General features: G+C 34.1%; 1 protein-coding gene across 5 annotated transcripts in view; it reads right to left on the bottom strand.

Moving 5' to 3' along the window:
• LOC150105382 (metabotropic glutamate receptor 3-like) overlaps positions 1-22357 on the bottom strand; it is a 144796-nt gene that overhangs the window by 45774 nt on the left and 76665 nt on the right. For all 5 annotated transcript variants that reach the window (XM_090394119.1, XM_090394120.1, XM_090394118.1 and 2 more), the window contains exon 4: positions 5203-5315. In XM_090394119.1, coding sequence (XP_090250245.1) covers positions 5203-5315 — 113 coding nt within the window. The remainder of the gene's footprint in view (positions 1-5202; positions 5316-22357) is intronic.

Raw genomic sequence — 22357 nt, 5'->3', positions numbered from 1 at the left:
TGCCAGAACAAGTTACCATAAGGCGTTTTAACCTTATTAAATAAAACTCTCAGGAGGAGATATAAATGTAGAAAGTATTTTACCTTGGGTATAATAAATGTTAAAGATACCAAGCTATTTTAAACCTGGTTTTACTCCATGAGTTTCCTTGGTCTTGCACTACGTGCGGGGTCAGTTAAACTCGCAACACTTGCAGGCGCAAACTTGACTTGTTTGTCTGTTTGCTACTTGGGAAATGGAGTAAAACCAGGTTTAAAATAGCTTGGTATCTTTAACATGATCATTATTTAGTTTTGAACAGGATAAAAATTGAATTTCATATTGAAAAGAAAAGAAGAGTGTTTAAGAAAGTTTTGAAACAAATTAAGGTTGAGCAGCTTTCAGAAGTGAACTGCAGACTGAAATACACAAACGTCATTTAAGAAAAAAAATGAAAGATTTTCAAAACAAGAAACAAACATTGAAGATTCATTGGAAAATCCTGAAGAAAACATTGATTGATCAGCCAGAGAAGCATGCAGTGAGATTGTCTATAAGGATAGAAAAATCAGAACTCCATGGTTGACTCAGGAAGTTAAAGATATAGAAACTTCCTAGGAAGTAAGTCAGCTTGTGCTCTTAGGGAATACAGAGAAAAATATAAGAATGAGATGCCCTGTGGAAAACTAGCCAAACAAAAGTCATGGGATACGACTTTGATAAGAAGGCTATTCTAAAAGCGAAGAAATGGAGTTAAAAGTACCGTAAAAGGAACCGAAGATGATAAAGGTTGCATGAAAACTGAAGATAATGATATTCCAGATATTTGGAGTAATTACTTTGAAGGACTGCTAAATGAAACAAGCAATGTCTTCACGATGGTTGAAAACTCCCAACAGGGGATTCAGTCAGGAATACATATACTTGAAGGAGAAAAAGTCATCAAAACCTGAAATGTGGAAAGACATTTGAAATAGATGAAATTCGATCAGAGATGCTCAAATATGGAGGTATAAAAGTTTTACAGTGGTTGCATTGCATAATTCAGAAGGCCTAGTCAGAGGGTCGAATTCCAGAGGATCGAAGCGAAAGGAGGTCCTACATCTTATTGACTTCTTTCCAAGCTTAGCTTTGTATGAAGGGAATAACATACTAAGCTTCAACAGAATAACAAGTTAATCCAATAAAGACTGCAGTTATTTTTGATAAATAGACTTCACCTACACGTGGCTTATAATTCATTTTTCGGCGAACTGTTCATTCCATGAATTGTTGGTTTTCGACCAATTGCTTTCGATAATATGTCTTAGATTAATTTCCGTTCGATGACTTGCTTTTTCTAGGAACTGCCTTTCGATTATTTGTGGATACCAGACAGTGTTCAAAACAATTTTAATGTGTGGATCCGAGAACTAGGTTAGAAATAAAACACTTGATCAAATACTAGAGACCTGTAATATGAGAGTTCTGAGAAAGATTACTGGAGTGAACTGATGGTATCAATGACAGCATCACATAAAAATGAGAATATTATGAAAGAATTCGCCATTGTTAGCATTCAGGAATGTGTTAGGAGACCTAATCTCAGGTGGTATGGTCACTTAAACAGAATGGGAGAAGAAAGATTATCAAAACCAGTTCTTTGCCAGGTTTGCAGGGAAAAAGACCCTGAAGAAGATCAAGATATAGATGGATTGATACAGTAAAGAGCGCCTTAAAAGACAGAAATATAAGATCTAATAATATTGGACTCTTGACAGATACAGATTAATTTGGAGGAAAATTATTGATCGGAATTTAGTAATGATGTAACTTTTTCATGTAGTACTATCATAATTATCCTGAACATCCCCTGAGGGTACACATCAAAAATTTGATGATGATGAAAAGAGTCTTTTACCGCTTGACGTTGAGCATCAAAAACTATCAGAAGAAATATTCATTAGCGCTTTATTAGCAAATAGCAACGCGATGTGTTTGCTTTGAAACTTAAATTAAAAAAAAAAGATTCGAAAGTTACTAAATGTTTATTGAGGATAACCTTCCGCATGAGAACTACCAAGAAACAACAAAAAAGATGACATCAGAATTTCACTCAATCTGACTCACATTCACGTTATCATTCTCAGACGTTTTTAACTACGAGTAATTAACTCGCAAGAACTAATTCGAACCTAGTCACTACGAAGAACCAGTTATAAAAGGATTTATAAATAAGACAACGTTAACACTAGATGTACAGTGTTTTTTATTATTGTTTTTTTTTTGTGGACGGGGGGGGGGAACAGAATTGAAATCCACAGCCGTTTTCTCTCTCTCTCTCTCTCTCTCTCTCTCTTCCGTTCAAAAAGACACAACGATGCGGCATTCTTGGAGGAGGAAGAGGAGAGAGATTTAAGTACAAGAAACATACGTGTATGTTAAGAAAGTAACCGGTTACATTAATCAGTAATCTCCGCTGAGTTTTCAAGTTTGTAAACAAGCTATTCTTCTTCAAACTAACACTTCATTGAACATTTAAATAGTATTGTAATTAAAGAGATAATTTTGGACCAACGAGTATCAAGTGAGTTCCGAAGAGCTTTCTCATCTCTTTAAATAATAGATTAGTGTATAGATTGTTTCCGAATTCCTTGCTGTTAAAGATGATCCTTCTATAAGAGAAAGCTGATGTAACAGGTTATTATGACACTAACATACAATGCCTATATAAAAGAAAAGAAAAACTGGATACAGCTAATCTAGAAACAGCTGCCTTTCTAGATTGTTGTATCGTAATCGAATAACTTGCGTGTCACATGTCATAGGGTTATAAGAACACTTTGAAGACACTTCGTCTTAGGTGTTCTTCTCCAAGAATTTATAGAAAAACAAGATGTAAAGAATCGTTCATGACACGTGAATTTTGCAAGAGTAGGTGAGCTATGACAGATAGTGTATGAACAAAACTAGCATGTAGAGAGCTGTGCAAGATATTCGTAGCTGAATGGCTGTTTCGGACACTTGTCATTTATCGCTGTAAGTAACAGAAAACATCACCTACAGCGGAGTGTCAGTAGCACAGATTTCGGATAGCTTGCAAGTGGGAGAGGATGACATAGTTTCAAAAAATAAATGAATAAATAAAATAAATAAATAAACGCTCTCGCTTAATCCACAGTGATCGTAGTCTGAATGTGACTACATAGCATTGGAATCTAGAACACGTTGCACCTACACATTAACCCGGAGATAAATGTGTCATGATCAATGCAGCCCTTTGTGTGCAAATGGAATATGTGTGCAATGTTCGTCTTGATTGTCACGTAGCCACAAACATCCTGCAACTCCTGTCCAACCATATACAGCAAGTGGTGGAAATACCATTCCACCGGCGATAGAGGTTTTTAAAGGAGGATAACCACCATATCTATTACTAAAAAATGTTTATGAGTAGTTCGAAATGAATGATACGTTTTAAAACTCCACCCGGCTAAAGTCTCTGACCCGAATCCTGTCAAACGCATGTGGGATATTCGGGAGAGGTATCAGGAGAGAAAAGAGAGTTACATGTATTCATCAGTTTTTCCGAAATTATACATTGGATGTTTTGTTAAGTCCTGAGCTATTATATGAGAAGTCAGTGATTTTTCAAAATACAGATCACTGTAAAGAAGAAATAGTTGTTGTTGCAGATCCAGTGTGCGTATCAAGGATAAAGAGTTATGTTGAAGCTGTTAAGTTTAAGGCGTTGCATTTTAATGCATCTCCTCCTTCGTCTTGAACTTTCAAAAACAGTTTGAGTTTACTCTGTGAAAACTCTGATTTCAGTGCCAGTGTAACTAGACTTCATTTTTGACAGATAGTTTGGAACGGAGAAATTTTCATAAATTAGAATCACAGCGAGAAGCGTGTACATTTACTCTGAAATCATAGGGAAATTTACGGGAAATCCGACATAATACTCAAGCAAAGAAAAGAGAAAGATCTCATGCCATTTGCTCTTTGTTTTCTGCTATGGGTAAAGCAGAAGCTGGAACTATGCATGAAAACTTTGCTTTTTTCTGCATTGGTTATACTCCGGCAAAGCAGAGAAAAAACCGTGGAAACCAGTTCCTTTTGTCGTGACTGCACCATGCGACTCGGGGTGAAGGCTTGACAATGGAAAATGATTAATAGACTTTTCATCTGAGAACAACTTAAAAATAACGAATCGCTTTTATAAGCATAAAGACAACCATAAATAAATTTAGCTGGACAGCTGGGAAGCAAAATTCAATAAATAACTACTTTGTAACTAATAAAAAAAACTAGCAAAAGGTGTAAATTTTACAATATTGATTCAGATCATTATTTAATAATAAGGAATATTGCAATGTCTCCAAATCTAGGAAAGAAAAGAAATGATAACGAGTGTTTTGGTAAAAAAACTAAATGACAATTTATATAAAAATATCAAGAGAACATAAATAAATGCTCAGAAGACATAGAATAGGTAGGATAGAAAAGAAATAGAATAGGAATATCTGAAATTATTATACGTAAAACAAGCAGAAGAAAGGCTTAGAAAAAAAGGGGAGAATGGAAGAGAAAACAATTACTCTAATATGGAATGATGAAATAAAAAACTCTACTGACTTCTTTCAGAAAAATTAAAAGATGAAATAGAATATAAGAGGAAAAAAAACAAAGCCAAAAAGAGAGGAAAGAAAATGTTTAGAAAAGGAAGCTCCTACACTGACTAAATATTTGCTCCTTTGTAATATATCAAACAGTATATGTGTTTTTTACTTCTCATTGATAAATTCGCATTGATAAATTCATGATAATGACAAAAGAAGATAAGAAAAACATCATTGCAATAAAAATATCCTAGAAATATATGATAAAAACAGATTATATAAGATAACAAAAAAACCTAAATAAATATATATAAAAAGAACTAAACTGAACACCAATAATAGAAATAAAAATGTAGATATACGTGGAAAGATCATCTAAAAAAGAATGATAACGAATACCAGGAAGATAATGGATTAAGAAGATAGGCTAATGAAACGTTGGAGACTAAAATCCTTCAAGATGTTAAGTGAAGAAGAAAAATTACTTATTATTTTTAAAAATATAAATTTTATCTTTATTTTCAATAAACTAGAGAAGTTTAAACACACCTTTAAGGACGTATGTAAAAACTATGCTTAAGAATGTACACGCTTTTTATAGCTGTTATATCTGTGCACTTACTTCAGAATTTCCAAGATGGCATGGGCTTGATTTACATCAGAAGGCACCGTCCTAAAGAAGAATTCGAATTTTTCCTTGTTGCTAAGTGTGGGACTAGTAGACTGGTAGCTGATCTGTGGAGAGAAACTATGCACGAATAAATATAGTTGATTACATATAAGTGTTAAAATACAAGGATGTAATTTAATTACCAATTAAAGAGCTGGTTCGGATTTTGATAAAATTATAATTGCATTTACAGAGCTTGAGAAACAGGACTAATAAATTAAGTAATGGTGCCAAAAGCGCCGTGCATTTGGCGCCACAATTTGGTTTCTATCAAATACACTTACTGACTGTTGTGAAACCAAACCCGTCTCCATCAAAGAAAAGTCATACGAAGAAATCAAAAATTACAGGTATCAAAGCAAATAATCCTTTTGATCTGGCATTACTGAGTTTGGTTCCCCTATTTTCCTGAGTGCTGTTGTTTATGTTCTTATTCTCTGGCCTTTTTTACTTTTTTTCTGAGGGATGAAAAACCTCAGTTTCCAAATAAAAAAACTCTGCTACACTATACCATAGGAGACTGATTGGTCGGATTGTCTATTTTATTTTTTGGGGGGGGGGAGAATAAACCTAAATGTTACCTTCATATGAGACCGGTGAAAATGTTTCTTGCATTCAAGACAGAATTCAACTCAGGTCTTTCCAACCAAAAGACGCTGCCACTACTCACTGCGCTACGGAGGTGGTAATGTATATTAACATTACCTTCAGCAAATCCCAAAATGTTTCAATTGATTAGGACTTGGTAGAGAAAAATACGAAGATTGTCTTTTGTTAGGAGACAAGACTGAAGATTTTTGAAGTTGCTGATCCTCTGCAACGTTTTTAGTTTTGTGAAATTTATGAAGCGATCCAACAAATAATGTGAATAAGTTGCTTTTAAAATGTGTGTAGGTTGTTGCCTTGATAAACGTTGCCTTTCTTTAATTATGGACTTCTCTGGCACGGTCTGATGTGAAATACATGGATCCGAATTCTTCAAACACATTAGAAGAATTTTCTTCGACATTGTAATGGAGACTAAGTTAGCTGGTCTCAGCGGAATGAAAAGTTTTCTTACAGAGACATTGGTGATTTTTCATCTACCTCAACACATCTGCGGCATATTAATTATAAAATAATCAAACTAAACATTAAATGATTTAGTTATTTTTTTAAATGTTAATTTCACGCACAAGTTTTAAACCTACAGAGAAGATTATTTTCTCTAGAGAAGAGAAAACATTGAACTATTTCAAGCCATTTCAAGGCGTCCATGCATAGTAGTCTGACACCAAGTAACGACATCTACCACTTAGAGAGATTCACAATCACCCACCAATAGTGGAATTCGAACCCATGACCTATTGACTGGAGAGCGGAAGCACTATCCGCTCAGCCAACCAGCTAATTAACTTAAGCCTAATGAGAAGCATTGAAAGTTCCTTTATCTGGAAAATGAAGAATACCTTACATCCCATCTCATCTTCCTTTCGTGTTAGACTCAATGACTTGTCATGGCATCTTAGAAACCTGATTACTTCTGATAGGACAGTTAATCCTATCCACATTGTCTGTATTCGTTCTTCTGGCCAGTTTGTCTCTGTTTTATGGGATGAAAATACTCGAGTTCCCACGTGTTTTCATCCTGCAAAACACTCTTTATTTATTGACCGTTTTAACATCAATTTTAATTGTTATGTTGATGTCACATTATATCACATTTTATACAGTAATGAAGTCCTGAAAAAAAACAATTATTTTAGAGCTCATATACTTTGTGGAGGTATACTCAGCTTATTTTACCTATCTATTGTCTCTTCTGGTCTATGCATCTCTCATGCTTGCCAGGGCATGCAATCGTGTAGTCAGTTGTTAATCTTGCACAGCAACTACATACATTCGAATATTTTAAGTCATTGCTAGTTGGTAATGCATGCATAATTAAACTTTAAATAAGTAAGATATGATTAGTGTCATTCAGTATAATGGCAAAATTTCCAAAGAATTTTCAAATATGTATTTTATTTATTTATTTTCTTTTCCGATTGGCCGAATAATATTCAAGGTGTTCGAATCCTACTGTGGCACAGAAGTCCGGTCATTTAATAAATAGCCGAAAAAAATAACGTCTCTAAAGGATATTTCCTATATATATAGGAAATATCCTTTAGAGACGGAAATATATAATATATATATTTCCGTCTATATATATTTCCGTCTATATATATTTCCGGAAATATATATATATATATATATATATATATATATATATATTTCCTAATTTTTTTATATACTTCTTTGATTGTGATACCTGAGGATGTTCATGTAACGAAACTAGTAAACTAGTAGTATCTTTTTTAAATATATTTTGTCATCTTTTTATCTCTCGGTAACAGTCATTAAACCTTTTTTTTTTATAATATTCCAACCGAGTAAAAATGAATTTTGAAAAATTATATATATATATTTATTTATTTATATGTCATTCCTACTCAGTTTCCAGGAGTATACAAGATTTTGTGTGATTGCGGAAAGCCATACTATGGACAGACTGCTAAATCCATCCTTCTACGTTTGGATGAACACCGTAGAGATATCTCCTATAACAGGACTAGAGCTAGCGCTCTCTCTAGCCACGTTCTCTTTTCAGCTAACTCAGACGAAGGCCGCCAGCACATTGTAAACTGGACTCAAACTTCTAACATCCACGTGTGCTACGATGAACTCGAAAGAAAGATTGTTGAATCTAGAGAAATTTCTCTAGATTCCTCTCATATCAACAACAGCCTGAGTTACAATCTCTCTGACGCACACGTTGCTTCTGTTCAGTACTGGCGCACTCGCGACAGCGCGTAGTATTCGTTTGTTTGGAACTCATACTTGCATTTTTTTCAAACACGCTACTGTCTTTTTATACTTGTTCTGTTAGTACAATTTTAAGTCTCTGTAATTTTTTTTTTTTATACGTCTTTGATTATATATATATATATATATATATATATATGGGCGTTCATATTTACTCGGTAGATAATGTTATGAAAAATAAATTAGCTTGAATGACTATAATATCGAGAATAAAAAATAATATAGTTTAATGCTGAGATACTACTAGTTTCGTTGACAAAATCAACTTCTTCAGGTATCAAAGACAAAGACCAAGTAAGCAAAATAAAGTTTTGCGCGTAAAATATATTCACGTCTGAGCTACTTGTATATAGAGGCTAATGACTTCACTTGCCTTAGTATGTATCCCATAATGCAAAGCACATTACCTTTCAGGCGTGTATAATGCAATGCATAATAGGAAGGGCCGCTACCCAAACCGCTTTCGACCATTATTGAGGTCTCTCTACTTGTATATGAAATATATATGACTTCTGCATTATTTCAACCTAGGTATCTCTCCCGGGTCTGGCTCCCACTGAAGAGATCTCAATAAAGGTTGAAACCGGTCTGAGTAGTGGCCCTTCCCATTATGCATTGCATTATACACGCCTGAAAGGGAATGTCCTTTGCATTATATGGGATACATACTAAGGCAAGTGATACGAAGTTATTAGCCTCTATATGCAAGTAGCTCAGACATGAATATATTTCACGCGCAAAACTGTTTGGCTTACTTGGGAAGAGGATTAAAACCAAATATAAAATTTCTTGGTATCTTTAATATATATATATATATTTTTTAATTTTTTTAATTTTTTTTATTATTATTTTTTATTTTATTTTATTTTATTTTATTTTATTTTTTACCTTGGGAATAATGTATTAGGGTTACCAAGTAAATAAAAACTTATTTACTGCAGAGATTCTTATTCAAAATAAAATCACCTTGTAGCAACTTATATAGGTAAAGTTGATAAGGCTCTGTCTTACTAAAACCTTGGTATTTAGGGTCTAGCTCAGTGGTTCTCAAAGGGTGCGCCAGGGCGCACTGGTGCGCCCTAGAAGATTTCCGGGTGCGCCCTGTGGTATTCCAGAGAAATATGTGTCCAGATATAAAAATAAATATAGTTACTCTATTATACCTTTTCATTACGGATATACCGCTCTTTTTGTCAACACATCATTATTATGTTAATTAACAGCGGTTTTTCTTGCAAAGAGAACAAGAATATGGTTTATTCTTGTTGTGTATATTACTTATTTTAAAAGTGTTGGAAGTGGATGTTATGTGCATATTACTTATTTTCAGATAAATATACCCAAATAAAATGGATAGATTTCTCAAAAAGAAGCGTGATACTGAAGAATCAGATTCTGGAAGTGAGCAAAAGTTAAGTGCAAGTAAGAAAGCAAAATCACGGCCTACTCGCAAATATAATGAAAGTTATTTAAGCTTTGGTTTCACTTGGACAGGAAGTGAAGATCATCCTTTGCCGCTATGTTTAGTATGTGGATGTAAAATGGTAAATGAATCATTGCTTCCTAGTAAATTGAGTAAACATTTTAAAACTATACACTCTAATTTACAAGATAAATCTATAAGTTTTTTCAAGAGATTGTCTGAACAGCAAACAAAAGCGGCAAATTCTTTTAAAAGTATAATTACTCTTTCTGATAAAGCTCAAATCGCTTCTTATGAAGTCTCAGAACTGATAGCAAAAAATATGAAAGATCATACTTTAGGTGAGTCACTTATTTTGCCTGCATGCAAAAAAATGGTTATGACAATGCTAGGAAATGAAGAAGCAATGAAAATATGCAAGATTCCTCTGTCCAACGATACAGTTCACAGGCGTATTATAGAAATGTCTTCTGATATCGAGAAAAATGTATGCAGTAATAAACTTCAGTATTCAAATTTTGCATTGCAAGTTGATGAGTCAACAGACATTACCAACAAGGCGCAACTCTTAGCATTCGTCCGTTTTATTAATGAAGATCAAATAGTAAATCAGTTTCTTTTTTGCAAAGAATTAAGTATGTCTAAAAAAAGTGAGGACGTTTTTAACATTTTGAATAGCTATCTTGATAAATGGCAGTTAACATGAAAGTCGTGTGTAGGCATTTGTACAGATCGAGCCCCTTCCATGGTAGGCTGTGTTAAGGGTCTTACATCTTTTGTAAAAAAACAAAATGAGAATGTTACCGTAACTCACTGCTTTCTTCATAGGGAGGCCTCGATGGCAAAAACATTGGGAGAAAAATTAAGAGAAGTTTTAGATCAAGTTGTTCAGATGGTAAACTTTATTAAAACAATATCTGTCAAATCGTGTTTATTCGAAAAGCTTTGTATCGATATGGATTCACAACTCAGACGGCTGCTTTTACACACTGAGGTGAGATGGCTGTCAAGGGGGAAAGTACTTACCCGTGTACACGAGTTACGACAAGAACTTCTTGCGTTTTTTGAAGAGATGAAACAATTACATTTTTGTAATCTCCTTCGGTGCGAATTTTGGGTTGCCAGGTTACAGTATTTGGCCGATATATTTCAGCAGCTCAATATTTTGAATACTAGCATGCAAGGGAAAGAAGAAAATATTCTCATATCCACTGACAAAATGAAAGCGTTTCAGAGAATACTACAGATTTGGAAAAGAAAAGCTGTTGAAGGTAATTTGGAAATGTTTCCATTGGTAAGTAACACTTGCATAAATGAAACACTTCCAATAATAGTTGAACATTTAACAAGTTTAGAAGAAAAATTGAGTTCTTATTTTCCATCAGTTAACACTGAACAATACGATTGGATTAGAAACCCATTTATGGAAACTTCAAGTGATTTTGGTTTAACATTAACAGAAGAAAAAGAACTGGCAGCTATATCCACTGATCGTGGATTGATGATTAAACATAAGGAATTGTCTCTTGAAGCCTTTTGGATTTCTATAAAAGAAGAATATGTGTCAATATCTAAAAAAGCTTTGAACATTTTACTACAATTTTCAACATCATATTTATGTGAATTAGGATTTTCTACCCTCACCACAATTAAGTGTAAAAAGAGAGGAACTCTTCAATGTATTGACGAGGAAATGAAAGTTTGCCTTTCAAATATATGCCCAAACATTGAAACAATCGCTAGGGCACATCAGGCTCATGTTTCTCATAAACACAAGAATGAATAAACTTAAGGTATGTTTCATTTTATTTTTTTTTATCGCATTATTTTTTTTCTGTAATATTTGACTTAATTATTATAACATATTTCTCAGAAATTTATATATAGTGCGCCTACAATTATTTGTAGAATTTTAAATGCTCCCCGACTTCAAAAAGTTTGAGAACCACTGGTCTAGCTATTCACTGAGGAGTCCACAAAAAAGGTTGAAACTGGTCTGGGTAGTGACCCCACCGTAATGTATTGCAGTATACATCTCTTAGTAAGATGTGCTTTACATTATGGAAAATACTAAGAATAGTGATCAGAGCCTTACCCACTTTTACAATGAGTTGCCCTGGTGTTGCACCACCTTAGACTTGAACTACGTTCAGGCTGAAACTTAACTGTTTGCTTACTTGGGATTAGGAGTAAAATAACCAAGTTTATAAAATTACTTGGTAACCCTAATATATATATATATATATATATATATATATATATATATATATATATATATATATATACTGAAGTTGAAATCATTGCATGGGAAGCCACTATATTCTGTGTGGGTAATACTGTCGATAAAGATTAATTGTATAATTAAGAATGAGATCAAGCCCAGATATTTGAATAAATATTACTTGAATAATAATAATCATATTACGCAACTTGGCTTTATTTAAAATAATATTTTAGTGAAGAATATCTTTTCCTCTCATTTTATATTTCAGTTTGTTTAGTTATTATATAACTTTCTGATTTCTTCATGCACAGAGTATGAGTCTGTATGAATCATATTTATTTTGTTTATCAAAGTTAATTTTAGCAAAGGAATCATTATAAGAGGTTTTCTAATGAACATTAGCTAGCTGGTTGCATACGGAAGTAGAAAGTATTCTCTGCCCAGCTGAAATTCGTCAATACTCTTTCCAAAGCGACAAAACAGCCAGAGAACATACACCTCAACAGACATAGTTGACTGCGAAGATACAGTTATCGAGCAATAACGATCAAATTAGGTTTATAAAAAAGCAAGATTTGTGGTAACAGGATATCAAGACAGTAAATGTTAACGTCGGACAGCCTTTTGCTCAGTTATTTTCCATAATATCAGAACTTACTTAGAGATATACGAAGACTGGGTTAGGTTGTTTGGAATCAGGGCCGAAATAACTAAGGCTATGAGGTCAGTGTACTGCTATATTATCTTGTGTGTTCTTTTAACTGTTTTGCGAGATGAAAAGCCTGCTTTTTCGGGAAGAGACTTACTCATTTTCAGTTGAAAAGCTTTTATAGACGTTCTTTGTATTATTAAGTGGGATTCTAACCCTGGTCTTACGAGCAACCAAAGGGCGCTGTCGTTAATGTTATCGACTGAGCTACAGAGACTAGGAGAAACAAAAATTGACCAAGTCGTACTCCTCTCATAAAAGGTTATTATCGAGTTTTGATTATCGAAAAATTAATTTGACATTATTGATAAATATTATTATTATTATTACTATTACCGTGACACTCGAAGGAGCCGAGCTTCCCATAACACCTAATCCGCTACCTACACTACATAAGCTACGATCCATAATACACCATCTACCGCCCATTAACTAATAGCATTTTTGTCAGTTAATCGTGTGGCTTATTTGCTGATTTACTTATGCACGGAATGGGGGGGAAAAAAGTTTTCCGATGGAAATAATAATAAAAAAAACTTTAAGTATCCTGAAAAAATCCTAAACATATAAGCCAGGAATGCAAGTATTAAATTGAAAGCTATAGGGTTCCATTTTCCAAGCTCTCTGTCTCCCTGCTTAACTTGTTTTGAGTTCTCCTTCCCTCTCAATACAGATACTCCGTAATTCAGATTAGTTAATGCGCCCTCTATCCTCTTCACACAGTAATTTGTGTAGACTTCAAACATTTATCACAGTAAGTTTGTGGATAATTTGAAATACTAATAAAAGTTACGATATTTAGCAATGTGTTGTGTAATGAAATTCATTCATCCAGTTTTAAATACAAGAACGATGAAAAGATGATATCATCAAAAAAAACGGTGGGAAAATCTAACTAATGTAAGTTAAACATTTATTCAAAAAAAATGCTAAAGACAGCGTTCATTGTTGATGAGAAATATCGTTAGGAAATGTTTCCAAGAAATTTGATTATAGTAATTTTTGCACTATTTAGTGCTTTTTGTTATATTTTCAGCAAATCCAACATAGCCATATTTATTTATTGTTCTAGTTTCGAGACCTTTTAAAACTAGGTATTACAGGATCAAAAGCAGTCAAATCAATGTCTAATAATGCAACCCATCCCACTAGTAAATAAGTAATTCTATTGAGTAATTATATTCATTTAACAGCAAAGCACGATGTTAAAAATATTATTTGCTAATGCTAATATAATTAGTTAATCTAAAGTTAAATATTTATTTAAAAGACGCCACAGACAGCGTTCATTGTTGATAAGGGATATCATGTTTTATGAAATGTTTCCAGAAAATGTGATTCCAGTACTTTTTGCACTGTTTATTGTTTTTACAGCAAGGTACGATTTGAAAAATAGTATTTGCATTTGAAGGTTAGTAGTGGCTATTATTTCGATGCGACACAAGGTTAAGCTTCTTTTAAAAAAAAAAAAAAAAAAAAAAAATTCTCCTATCTCTTTTTAAAAGAGATAGGAGAATTTCCGACTGCTGGCACGAAATCTTGGAAGTATGACGAGAATGTATATTAAGAAATTAAAGGAAGAACAGAAAAGGTAGGTGAAATACAGCTATAAGGCAAGGTGTTAAATATGGAGGAGAGAAGTGGAGGACGACTCACTCGTTTAGTAGCATAGTGAGAACTAATAATCTCTTAATAAATGGTTTAATGCGTCATTCATCTTAGTGTAGTGTATACCCATTGATTATTTGCACAGAACTTATTCTGCGTTATCATAGTTTAAATTGTGGCTTGCTAAAAATCCCTTGAGTTTGAACTCCCCTCACCTCTGATTCATCGCGTCTTATCGCCATAAAAAAAAAAAAAAAAAAGATTTGAACACAATGACAAAGTCCATCAGTTATGCAGCGTGCTACAGGCGACATCCTTCCCCTACCCACATACCTGTTTCAAATTAAAGAAAAAAACTGTTCCGCAGATAGTGCCCATAAACCCCCCCACCCCCAAGAAATCAAAATGAAGCTTGAAATAAGTGAAAACTTAGATTAACATTAAAATTCTAATACTAACACTTGGACCACTAAAATTAGCGATGAATGAATTAGCAGTATCAACAAGTGGAAACAAAGTAAGCCAAGTATTTGATTTCTATAAAAATCGTGCAACAATACATCTGAGAATATTATTTCTGCTGTTTCATTTCGCTAGTGCATATGAAATATTGGTGTCTCATTCAGAAGCAATAGAATTACTCATTTACTAGTGGGATGGGTTGCATTATTAGACATTGATTTAACTGCTTTTGATCCTGTAATACCTAGTTTTAAAAGGTCTCGAAACTAGAACAATAAATAAATATGGCTATGTTGGATTTGCTGAAAATATAACAAAAAGCACTAAGCAAACAGATCTTATTTCATTCTGCTAGGGTCGGAAAGTTAGCTAATTTTTTATTATTGTTCTCTTAGAGACCAGCACAAATTTTCATTTTATTTTTATATTTAATTAGTTGTTCAATTAACATTGCTTTTATTTCGACAGCTCTTTGACGAGGTATATGCCAAGCACTATAATTCTTTATATATGTATTCAACTCACATTAATAGTATTACTTGCTTACATTAATAGTATTTTCATATTTGATTACCAGATAAAATATTTCATCTAATAATTAAGGTTCGCTGAGCAGGGAAATTTACGCTGTTTCTCCTTATGCTTACAGACCTTCACAGTATATCACGGCTTTTATATATTAAAATAAAATTATTATTAGGAGTTCGTGGACTCATCGCGAGAGGCCCATTTCCAAAACATTAATAATCAATACCCGTCATATTTTGCCTTGAAATCACTTCTCGACAAAGCCCACAACTGATTCCGGCAATCTGTTCCACCCATTCCCCACTTTCCACGCAAAAGATTTAGTCCTCACTCCCTTGCTAACCAAATTCTTACTGAATTCCCATTGATGACCTCTAGTTTTCCTCGTGTTATTCATGTACTGAATTCGGTTTAACGGTTTTGTTATGTGGAAGTATGGTGAATGCGTCTTCGTCTCCGACAAACAGGCTGTAGGTTCGAATCCCAGTATTTGTGAATGTCTTTAGGAGGTCGACTAATTTCTTTCATCGCTTGCTGTGAGGCCACAGCAAACGATGAAACCACAGTCCCCTTACTTTTTTTTTTTTGATTCCTGATGTCACTTTAAAAAGTATCACGTTTCATCACTAGAGCAGAGTACCTGAAATATCTACCCTTGGTCCAGCCATGTAAAATATTCTTGATTTAAGTTGAATTCGTGTAATATTGTTTGATTGTATAATCATCGGAAAGAAGTTTTTGTTTTCCTCCCGCCCACGAAGAGTGTAAGCCTTATAGTACTTTAGTACCATGCACAGACTCAGGATTTATCATATTTTCATTTATTTAAAAAAAAAAAAAAAAAAATCAGCTAACGCCAATGTTGTTCCCGTATGTCTTTCTTGAATTTATTTTTTACGTAGTCCAGAAATTCTGCTTTAAAAGACCAAACGTGAAAACTTGGCAAGCAACTACAGGCCTCCAAATAAACGGAGTGGTGGTTTCAGACCGGTAGATGAAATTTATCGCCCACCTAAAGGGCAATAATGAACATCCATGTTCATGGCGGGATTCACACCAACCTCATTGTTTGAGGATGAGAACATTAGCCACTTCGCCAACAAGCTACGTTATAATATCCTTCCGATGATTATTACTTAGGACCGATAAGTAATCACCGAAATATAAGAATAAAATGTGACTGCAAAGCTGTGGCTGTTTAAAGATGAATTTCACTGGTCACTGATGTTTCAGCTTTTTAAATAATAATAAAAAAAGGTTACCGTATGTATGTATGTATTTATTTTAATGCGTGCATACACGAATTACTTTATTGCCAAGAGAAAATTCACATGAATTCTTCATTAAAAAAAAAAACAGTAATGCGAACCATGAATTTTATCTTCTTTTTCAGAATGATGCACTTTCTATTAAGACTAAACGGAAGTTTCTCGCATTACATCCTCATTGCCAAAATGCTTCACAGGATACTATTTAATACACGCAGCCTTGAATCTGCCACTTCAGAATAGTTACTCAATTCGTTGGCTGTTGTGCTCTTTTCTGTTTTGCAGTTCATTCTCGTTTCTTTCCCTTCATCGTGCTTCGTTCTTAAGGCTTCTTTGGCTCCAAATGCAGGTGCCTGGCAGTAATGGACAATAACAGAGATGTATGGGTTATTTGATAGCTTCTTATCACTTTGGGAGCGCGTGCGAAGGAAGTGATCAAATGGCAGACACGTTTCAGGAGATAAACATGCTTTCCGCCCTTTTCTGTTGCAAAATGAAGCCAGCGGTTGAGAGAAGGATGGTTCAAATTATGTTGTTTTTTTTTAGCTGTATTTGATAGTTTAATATTTCACGTCTGAACAATCAGTATGTGAAATTGCATTTTTATAAGTACAGATTTGTGTTATACCTCATCTTATTAAGCGAATGGAAGTATTTGGCAGTTAATTACTTTTTAACCCTCATTGATACACGTTATCACAGTTTGGAATATTATCAGTACCCTTAGCTATAAAATTAGATAGATGCGACTTCTCTTCTCCTAATCTTGCTTCATACAAATACTGCTGTGTTAAACACACGAAAAGCAGTATCACGAAATAATTTATATTTGGGAATTTTCATTGGCACAAAAATATTTACGTTTTTCAAATGATTAAATTTAAGCTAAGATATTTTTTTTGTAATTTCCAACTGGGTTAACAAATTTGTCGATTCTTTTGCTGACAGAAAATTTTAAATTCTACAATTGTTATTGTGGAATGCAATTTAAATAATTGCATTTTATCTTTTATCTATAATTTAGTACTAAATATTAACAATATTACTTTTTTATTTAGCAGCATCGCAACAATTTATTTGATAATAGCGGAAATCGGGTAAATTATCGCGTGGTTACTAAATATTTTCAGTTACTTTCGTAAATGAGCGATGATGACGATGCAGCATTTTCCCTTCGCGTGAAAGATGAAAATTCAAATTCCATACAGGATTTAAGGAACATTCAAAAGGGTTTTTTCAACTGAGGTCAGTTAACCTCTCCCCCCCCCCCCATAGTTAAGCGCCTCCGTAGCTCAATTGGAAGAACGACGTACGTTGTACCTTTCGATTGGAAAAGGCCTAAGTTCGATTCTCGTCATGACTGGGGGAATCTTTACATGGATTTTTTCAAATTGAAGGTAAGTTAGCCGATCTCATACGGAGGTAGCAGGGTTTTTTCCTCCGGAAACTCCGGTTTTTCATCTCGCATACAGACAAATCGCCCTTCAGAACACACCCAATTAACAGACAAAAAAAATAGTGGTTTTGGTGGGCAGTAGATGTCGTGGTAGTAGAGGTTTGGTGTAGTTGGTGGAGACGGAGAGTTCTATTTCGTGACACCTCCTGGAGGTCTCGCGAAATAACGGGTCTCGTGAGTAACTGGTGAAATATTTTTTTAAGGCAGAAACGTGCAAACCGGAGAACACGCAATTAAACAGACACGAGACAGGTATAATGTTCGCGTCTGTCGTAATTCTAAACTAGATAAATTAATTCTTTTACATATTGAAACCAATTGGAAAGAGAAGATTTTGCTGCATTTTTTAAATTAAAATTTAAGAAGCCTTACGATTTTAAGTCATAAGAGGATTTAATGAAAAGCACATTATCAGCAAAATCGATCCCACATACCATGCAAGGGCTCTTCAACCGAGGTGAATAGAAACAAACACTCGTTAGGCTTAGGAAGGCTTCTTAACACGTTGAGATACTTCGCTCGACCTCTGCAATTGTGAGACAGCCGTTTTGTTTTAAAACTAGCTATACTGCTTTAGCACTTGCGAAAACTTATACAAGTTAAGAAGCGATGTATTGCAGCGAACTGTTTAGAAATTATTGAATGACTGGAAGCCTTTTAATTATTTTTTTGGATTACTGAGATATGAGCAAGTGGACATTATTAGTGAGTGAAATTTCGTTTTCTCGCTCTGCAAAACAGTTTCCAATCACGGGCGACTTGTCGCGGTCTTTATCACCTTACTCAACACTAAACAGTGAATCTCCTAATTATTCACAGCGCCTGTTTCTTTTATTGATTTAATCGTCACTCTAAAATAGCTTTAAGAATAGAAATAAGCTACAGTCCGTTTGTATCGCCTGGAGAATGTGCTTTAAATTTCAATTATCCCATTATACAAATTAGCCAAGTTAATATTTCAATTATGTGACCATCGAAGAGAAGAGATCATAACAAATATGCTTAATAGGAGTATGAATACGATTTTTGTTACTATTCAGCAAAAGTTTTCATGTGTCCTTTGGAATCATTAGAATTTTTTGCCATTCTCATTATTGAACCTTCTGAATTAGCGAATTTCTTAATACAATAGCTACGCCTCTTATACAAAGCCACATTATAGAGTTGGGGAGTGCATATTGTATATTCCTTCATGAGATCATCATCACGAACCATGGGCACAGCACCAGATGCCATGTTGACTATATTGTCCCAGTGACGTCTGGTCATTGCGGCTTGACTTATTTCTTGAAGAGTTTCCCCCACAGCAGTCGTTAATATCGTCGGCACACTCACGATGAGGACGACTTCGACGACCTCAGCATTTTGTTCTGCTCATTAGGCCAAACACCAGTGACTTTAACTTTGTCACTTGCCATTCTACAAATATGTCCAAAGAATTTTAATTTTATTTGTAGGCTTTTTGAAACGGTCTTTTAACTGTATCCTTCTGTACACTTCTTCATTTCTTATCTTCTGAGTTCATCCAATTCGTAGAATTTTACGGTAACACTTTTCTTTCAAAAGCCAGGATTAGCTTATTCATTTTTCAAATTCAGTCAGGAAATGAGCCTCTAATATTAATAAAGATTTTAAATGAAGAAAATAATCCATTCCAAACGGTTTTGCTTTAATTATACTCATTAGCGAAATCACTGAAGTATATTCATCAGTGCAGTTTTGGGGATGGCGTCTTTTTCATCCAAATAACGAATTCCGAGAAGCAGAAATAGAAATCAGTGACAGCGAAGGCTTATCGTTATTATTTGATAGGCGAGAGAGAGCTAGCGATGCCCAAGCGTATAGAGTCTTGTTTCGCAAAAATTTCTTATGATGGAGACGCGCTTTGAAACGACACCTAATACATCATGCATTATTATTACCAGATGCCCTTTTTTAACAAAATGTCTAAGTTTCACACTTGTTCAATATTATCATATATATACTTTACTTACGAAAACAAATGTATAGTCACTTCGTAATTGAAAATTGTAGCACTTTCAGCGAAAGCTATTCGCGAAAAATCATTTATTTCCACTGAGTCGCATTCAGAAAACTGAATACAAGTACTGTACGCCCACAGATGCGAGACCCTTCGACACTTCTGCGCATGTCAGAAGAGGAATCCATTCCGATAATACTGTAATCAATCCGTATTATGGGATGAGTTGTTTATTATTACACGTTGGAAAATTTAACTTCTCTTTTATGAATATTATAGTTTATAAAGTGATAACTATTTTGCTTGTATAACAGCTGGAAATTTTTACGTATAAAGTATGTGATTTCACATGTTGGTAACCAATTCGTACATCGCCTTATTTCTTTCTCCTTTTCAACATGAATTGACTCTTCTCGGCAGCGAGCCAACTGACGTTCTCGTATCTGTGGTCGGACAGTATCCAGTTCACTTAACACTGATCTTGTTGAGTTTAGTCGCATATGGTGTGGAAGAGATTTCTCTTGGAAACTGATTTTTTCACTCGAAGAAAAAACTAAAGTAAAAACAGTACCTTTTTTTGAATGTTTAAAAAAAAAACAAAAAAAAACACTTAGTGTTTATTAATGGTCTTGGAGTCAATCATCGAAGGGGGGGGGGGTAGAGATTTATACCATCAACAGTTATATATTTCTTATGAAGTATACATTTTGTAATAAATATACAAGTCCATTAACTTTTCACGGAAAATCAATCTATCATGATTAAACCCATTCGCAACACACTCATTCAGGCAATGCATCCCGCTTTCCACATAAAAATAAAAGAAAAAACTGAATGTCTTATTCACTACTAACTTTCGCAATTTTCAATGGCCTCTAGTTCTTACCAATTCCTTTTGTTCTACTATCTTAATATCTCGTTTCCATCCAGTAGATACATCTCAACGGCTTAAACGTCTTGCCTTCTGTCCACCATTATACAGATTGCATGACTTCATTCTATCCTTATAGCTAACATTCTACGTCCTGAAATCATTGTCAGACCCCTTGACCAGATCTGAGCAAAGAAGTCAAGATGTGGCCTGCCCAGGACCTTGTAGAATTACTATCATTTGGCTTATCAGTTTTTTAGTTTCAGTGAATTACAAAAATTAGCATTGAGAATTTACTAAGCACTTGTATAACAGTGAAAATTTTACGTATAAATCACGTGATTTTACGTGTTAGTGACCAAATTGTACAGCAGCTTATTTCTTTTTCCCTTTCAACATGAATTGACTTTTCTTGGCAAGTTGCCAGACTAGGGCCTCGGTTCTGTGGTCAGACAGCATGTATTTAATTTACACATTGAAAACAAATAATTTCGGACATCATTTCGATGTATATATTAACATCAGTTATCGTCATATACCACAGTATGCATTGTTGGATATATAAATCTTAAATTGTTTTAGTGTTTAAGGTAAATTATTTAAAATAATTATGGGTAGAAATGTAATACTCATTCAGTCCGATGTAATGTAGAGGAACAGTATTATACACGTGTTCGTCCCAGTGCACCAAGCCGTTTTGACAAAAGCTGAAGCTATCAGTTTAGACATGGGGAGGGAAGTATCTGTGTATGCACTAAGTTCGTCCTAAACAACATTAGTCATGAACCTTTTCCACAGAAAAATGTACGTTCTGATCTCCCTTGAATATCGTTATGGGCATTAATATCAAATACTGAAAGAATTTGATATTTTGGTATGTAAATAATAAAATAAGATCAAATAAACAGGTACAAAAAAATAATAAAATAAAATAATAATGTATACATAGCGGGCGGTAGATGGCGTTGTGTTCATAGTGGTAGAGCTATTGTGTAGTTGGAGGGATTAAGTAGTGTAGACGGCGGGGTGTACAGTACGATGATCCCTTGAAGGTGTCGCATAATAACAAATTAAAAAAAAAAACATTTGTACCACGTTAGTATAATAAAACCACACGAACGCTAGTCAGAAAGAGGGGTGATAAATCAGGAGTAGGCGTATCGCTGTGACAAGAATAGTTTTCACTTAGTCCAGTGATTTTCAACCTATGGGGCGCGTCCCCTTTGGGGGGAGCGAAATACCTAAGAGGGGCGAAGAAAGTGGAAATCAAAGGGAAAACTACTTTATTGAAACAAAAGCATGTAATTAAAGTATTTATTGTCACAAAAACAGTATAAAAACAAAAACATAAAATACACTCTGAAAATAAAATAATAAAATCCACTGTATTGAATAAATTAGTTACGCTTATGGGACCATATCAATATTTCAAAATATACAGAGGAACTAATGAAAAACAAACAATAACAATGAATCTAAAATTAATAGCTTCATTGGGCCTACGTTGTGGAGCAAAGCTTTTCATATGATGGTGATACATTGGAAATTGACACTCTTCGTTGTTCTCTTTCTATAATCAATTGAGATCTATATTTTGTTCTTAAGGCAGCCGCTGCAGAAAACCAAATTTCACAAAGATAAGATGTGGGAAATGAAAAAAAAAAGTGCACGAAAAGTTTTTAACCTTAGTGCAGAAAATTCATCAACACCGACTCAAAATTCAAACAGCT

Source organism: Typopeltis vanoorti, chromosome 6, assembly GCF_054136105.1.
Source record: "Typopeltis vanoorti isolate ZY-2024b chromosome 6, IOZ_Tvanoo_1.0, whole genome shotgun sequence".
In the NCBI taxonomy this organism is placed as follows: Eukaryota; Metazoa; Arthropoda; class Arachnida; order Uropygi; family Thelyphonidae; genus Typopeltis; species Typopeltis vanoorti.
Note: the sequence above shows the minus strand (reverse complement) of the source record. Positions and strands in the feature narration are given on the sequence as shown.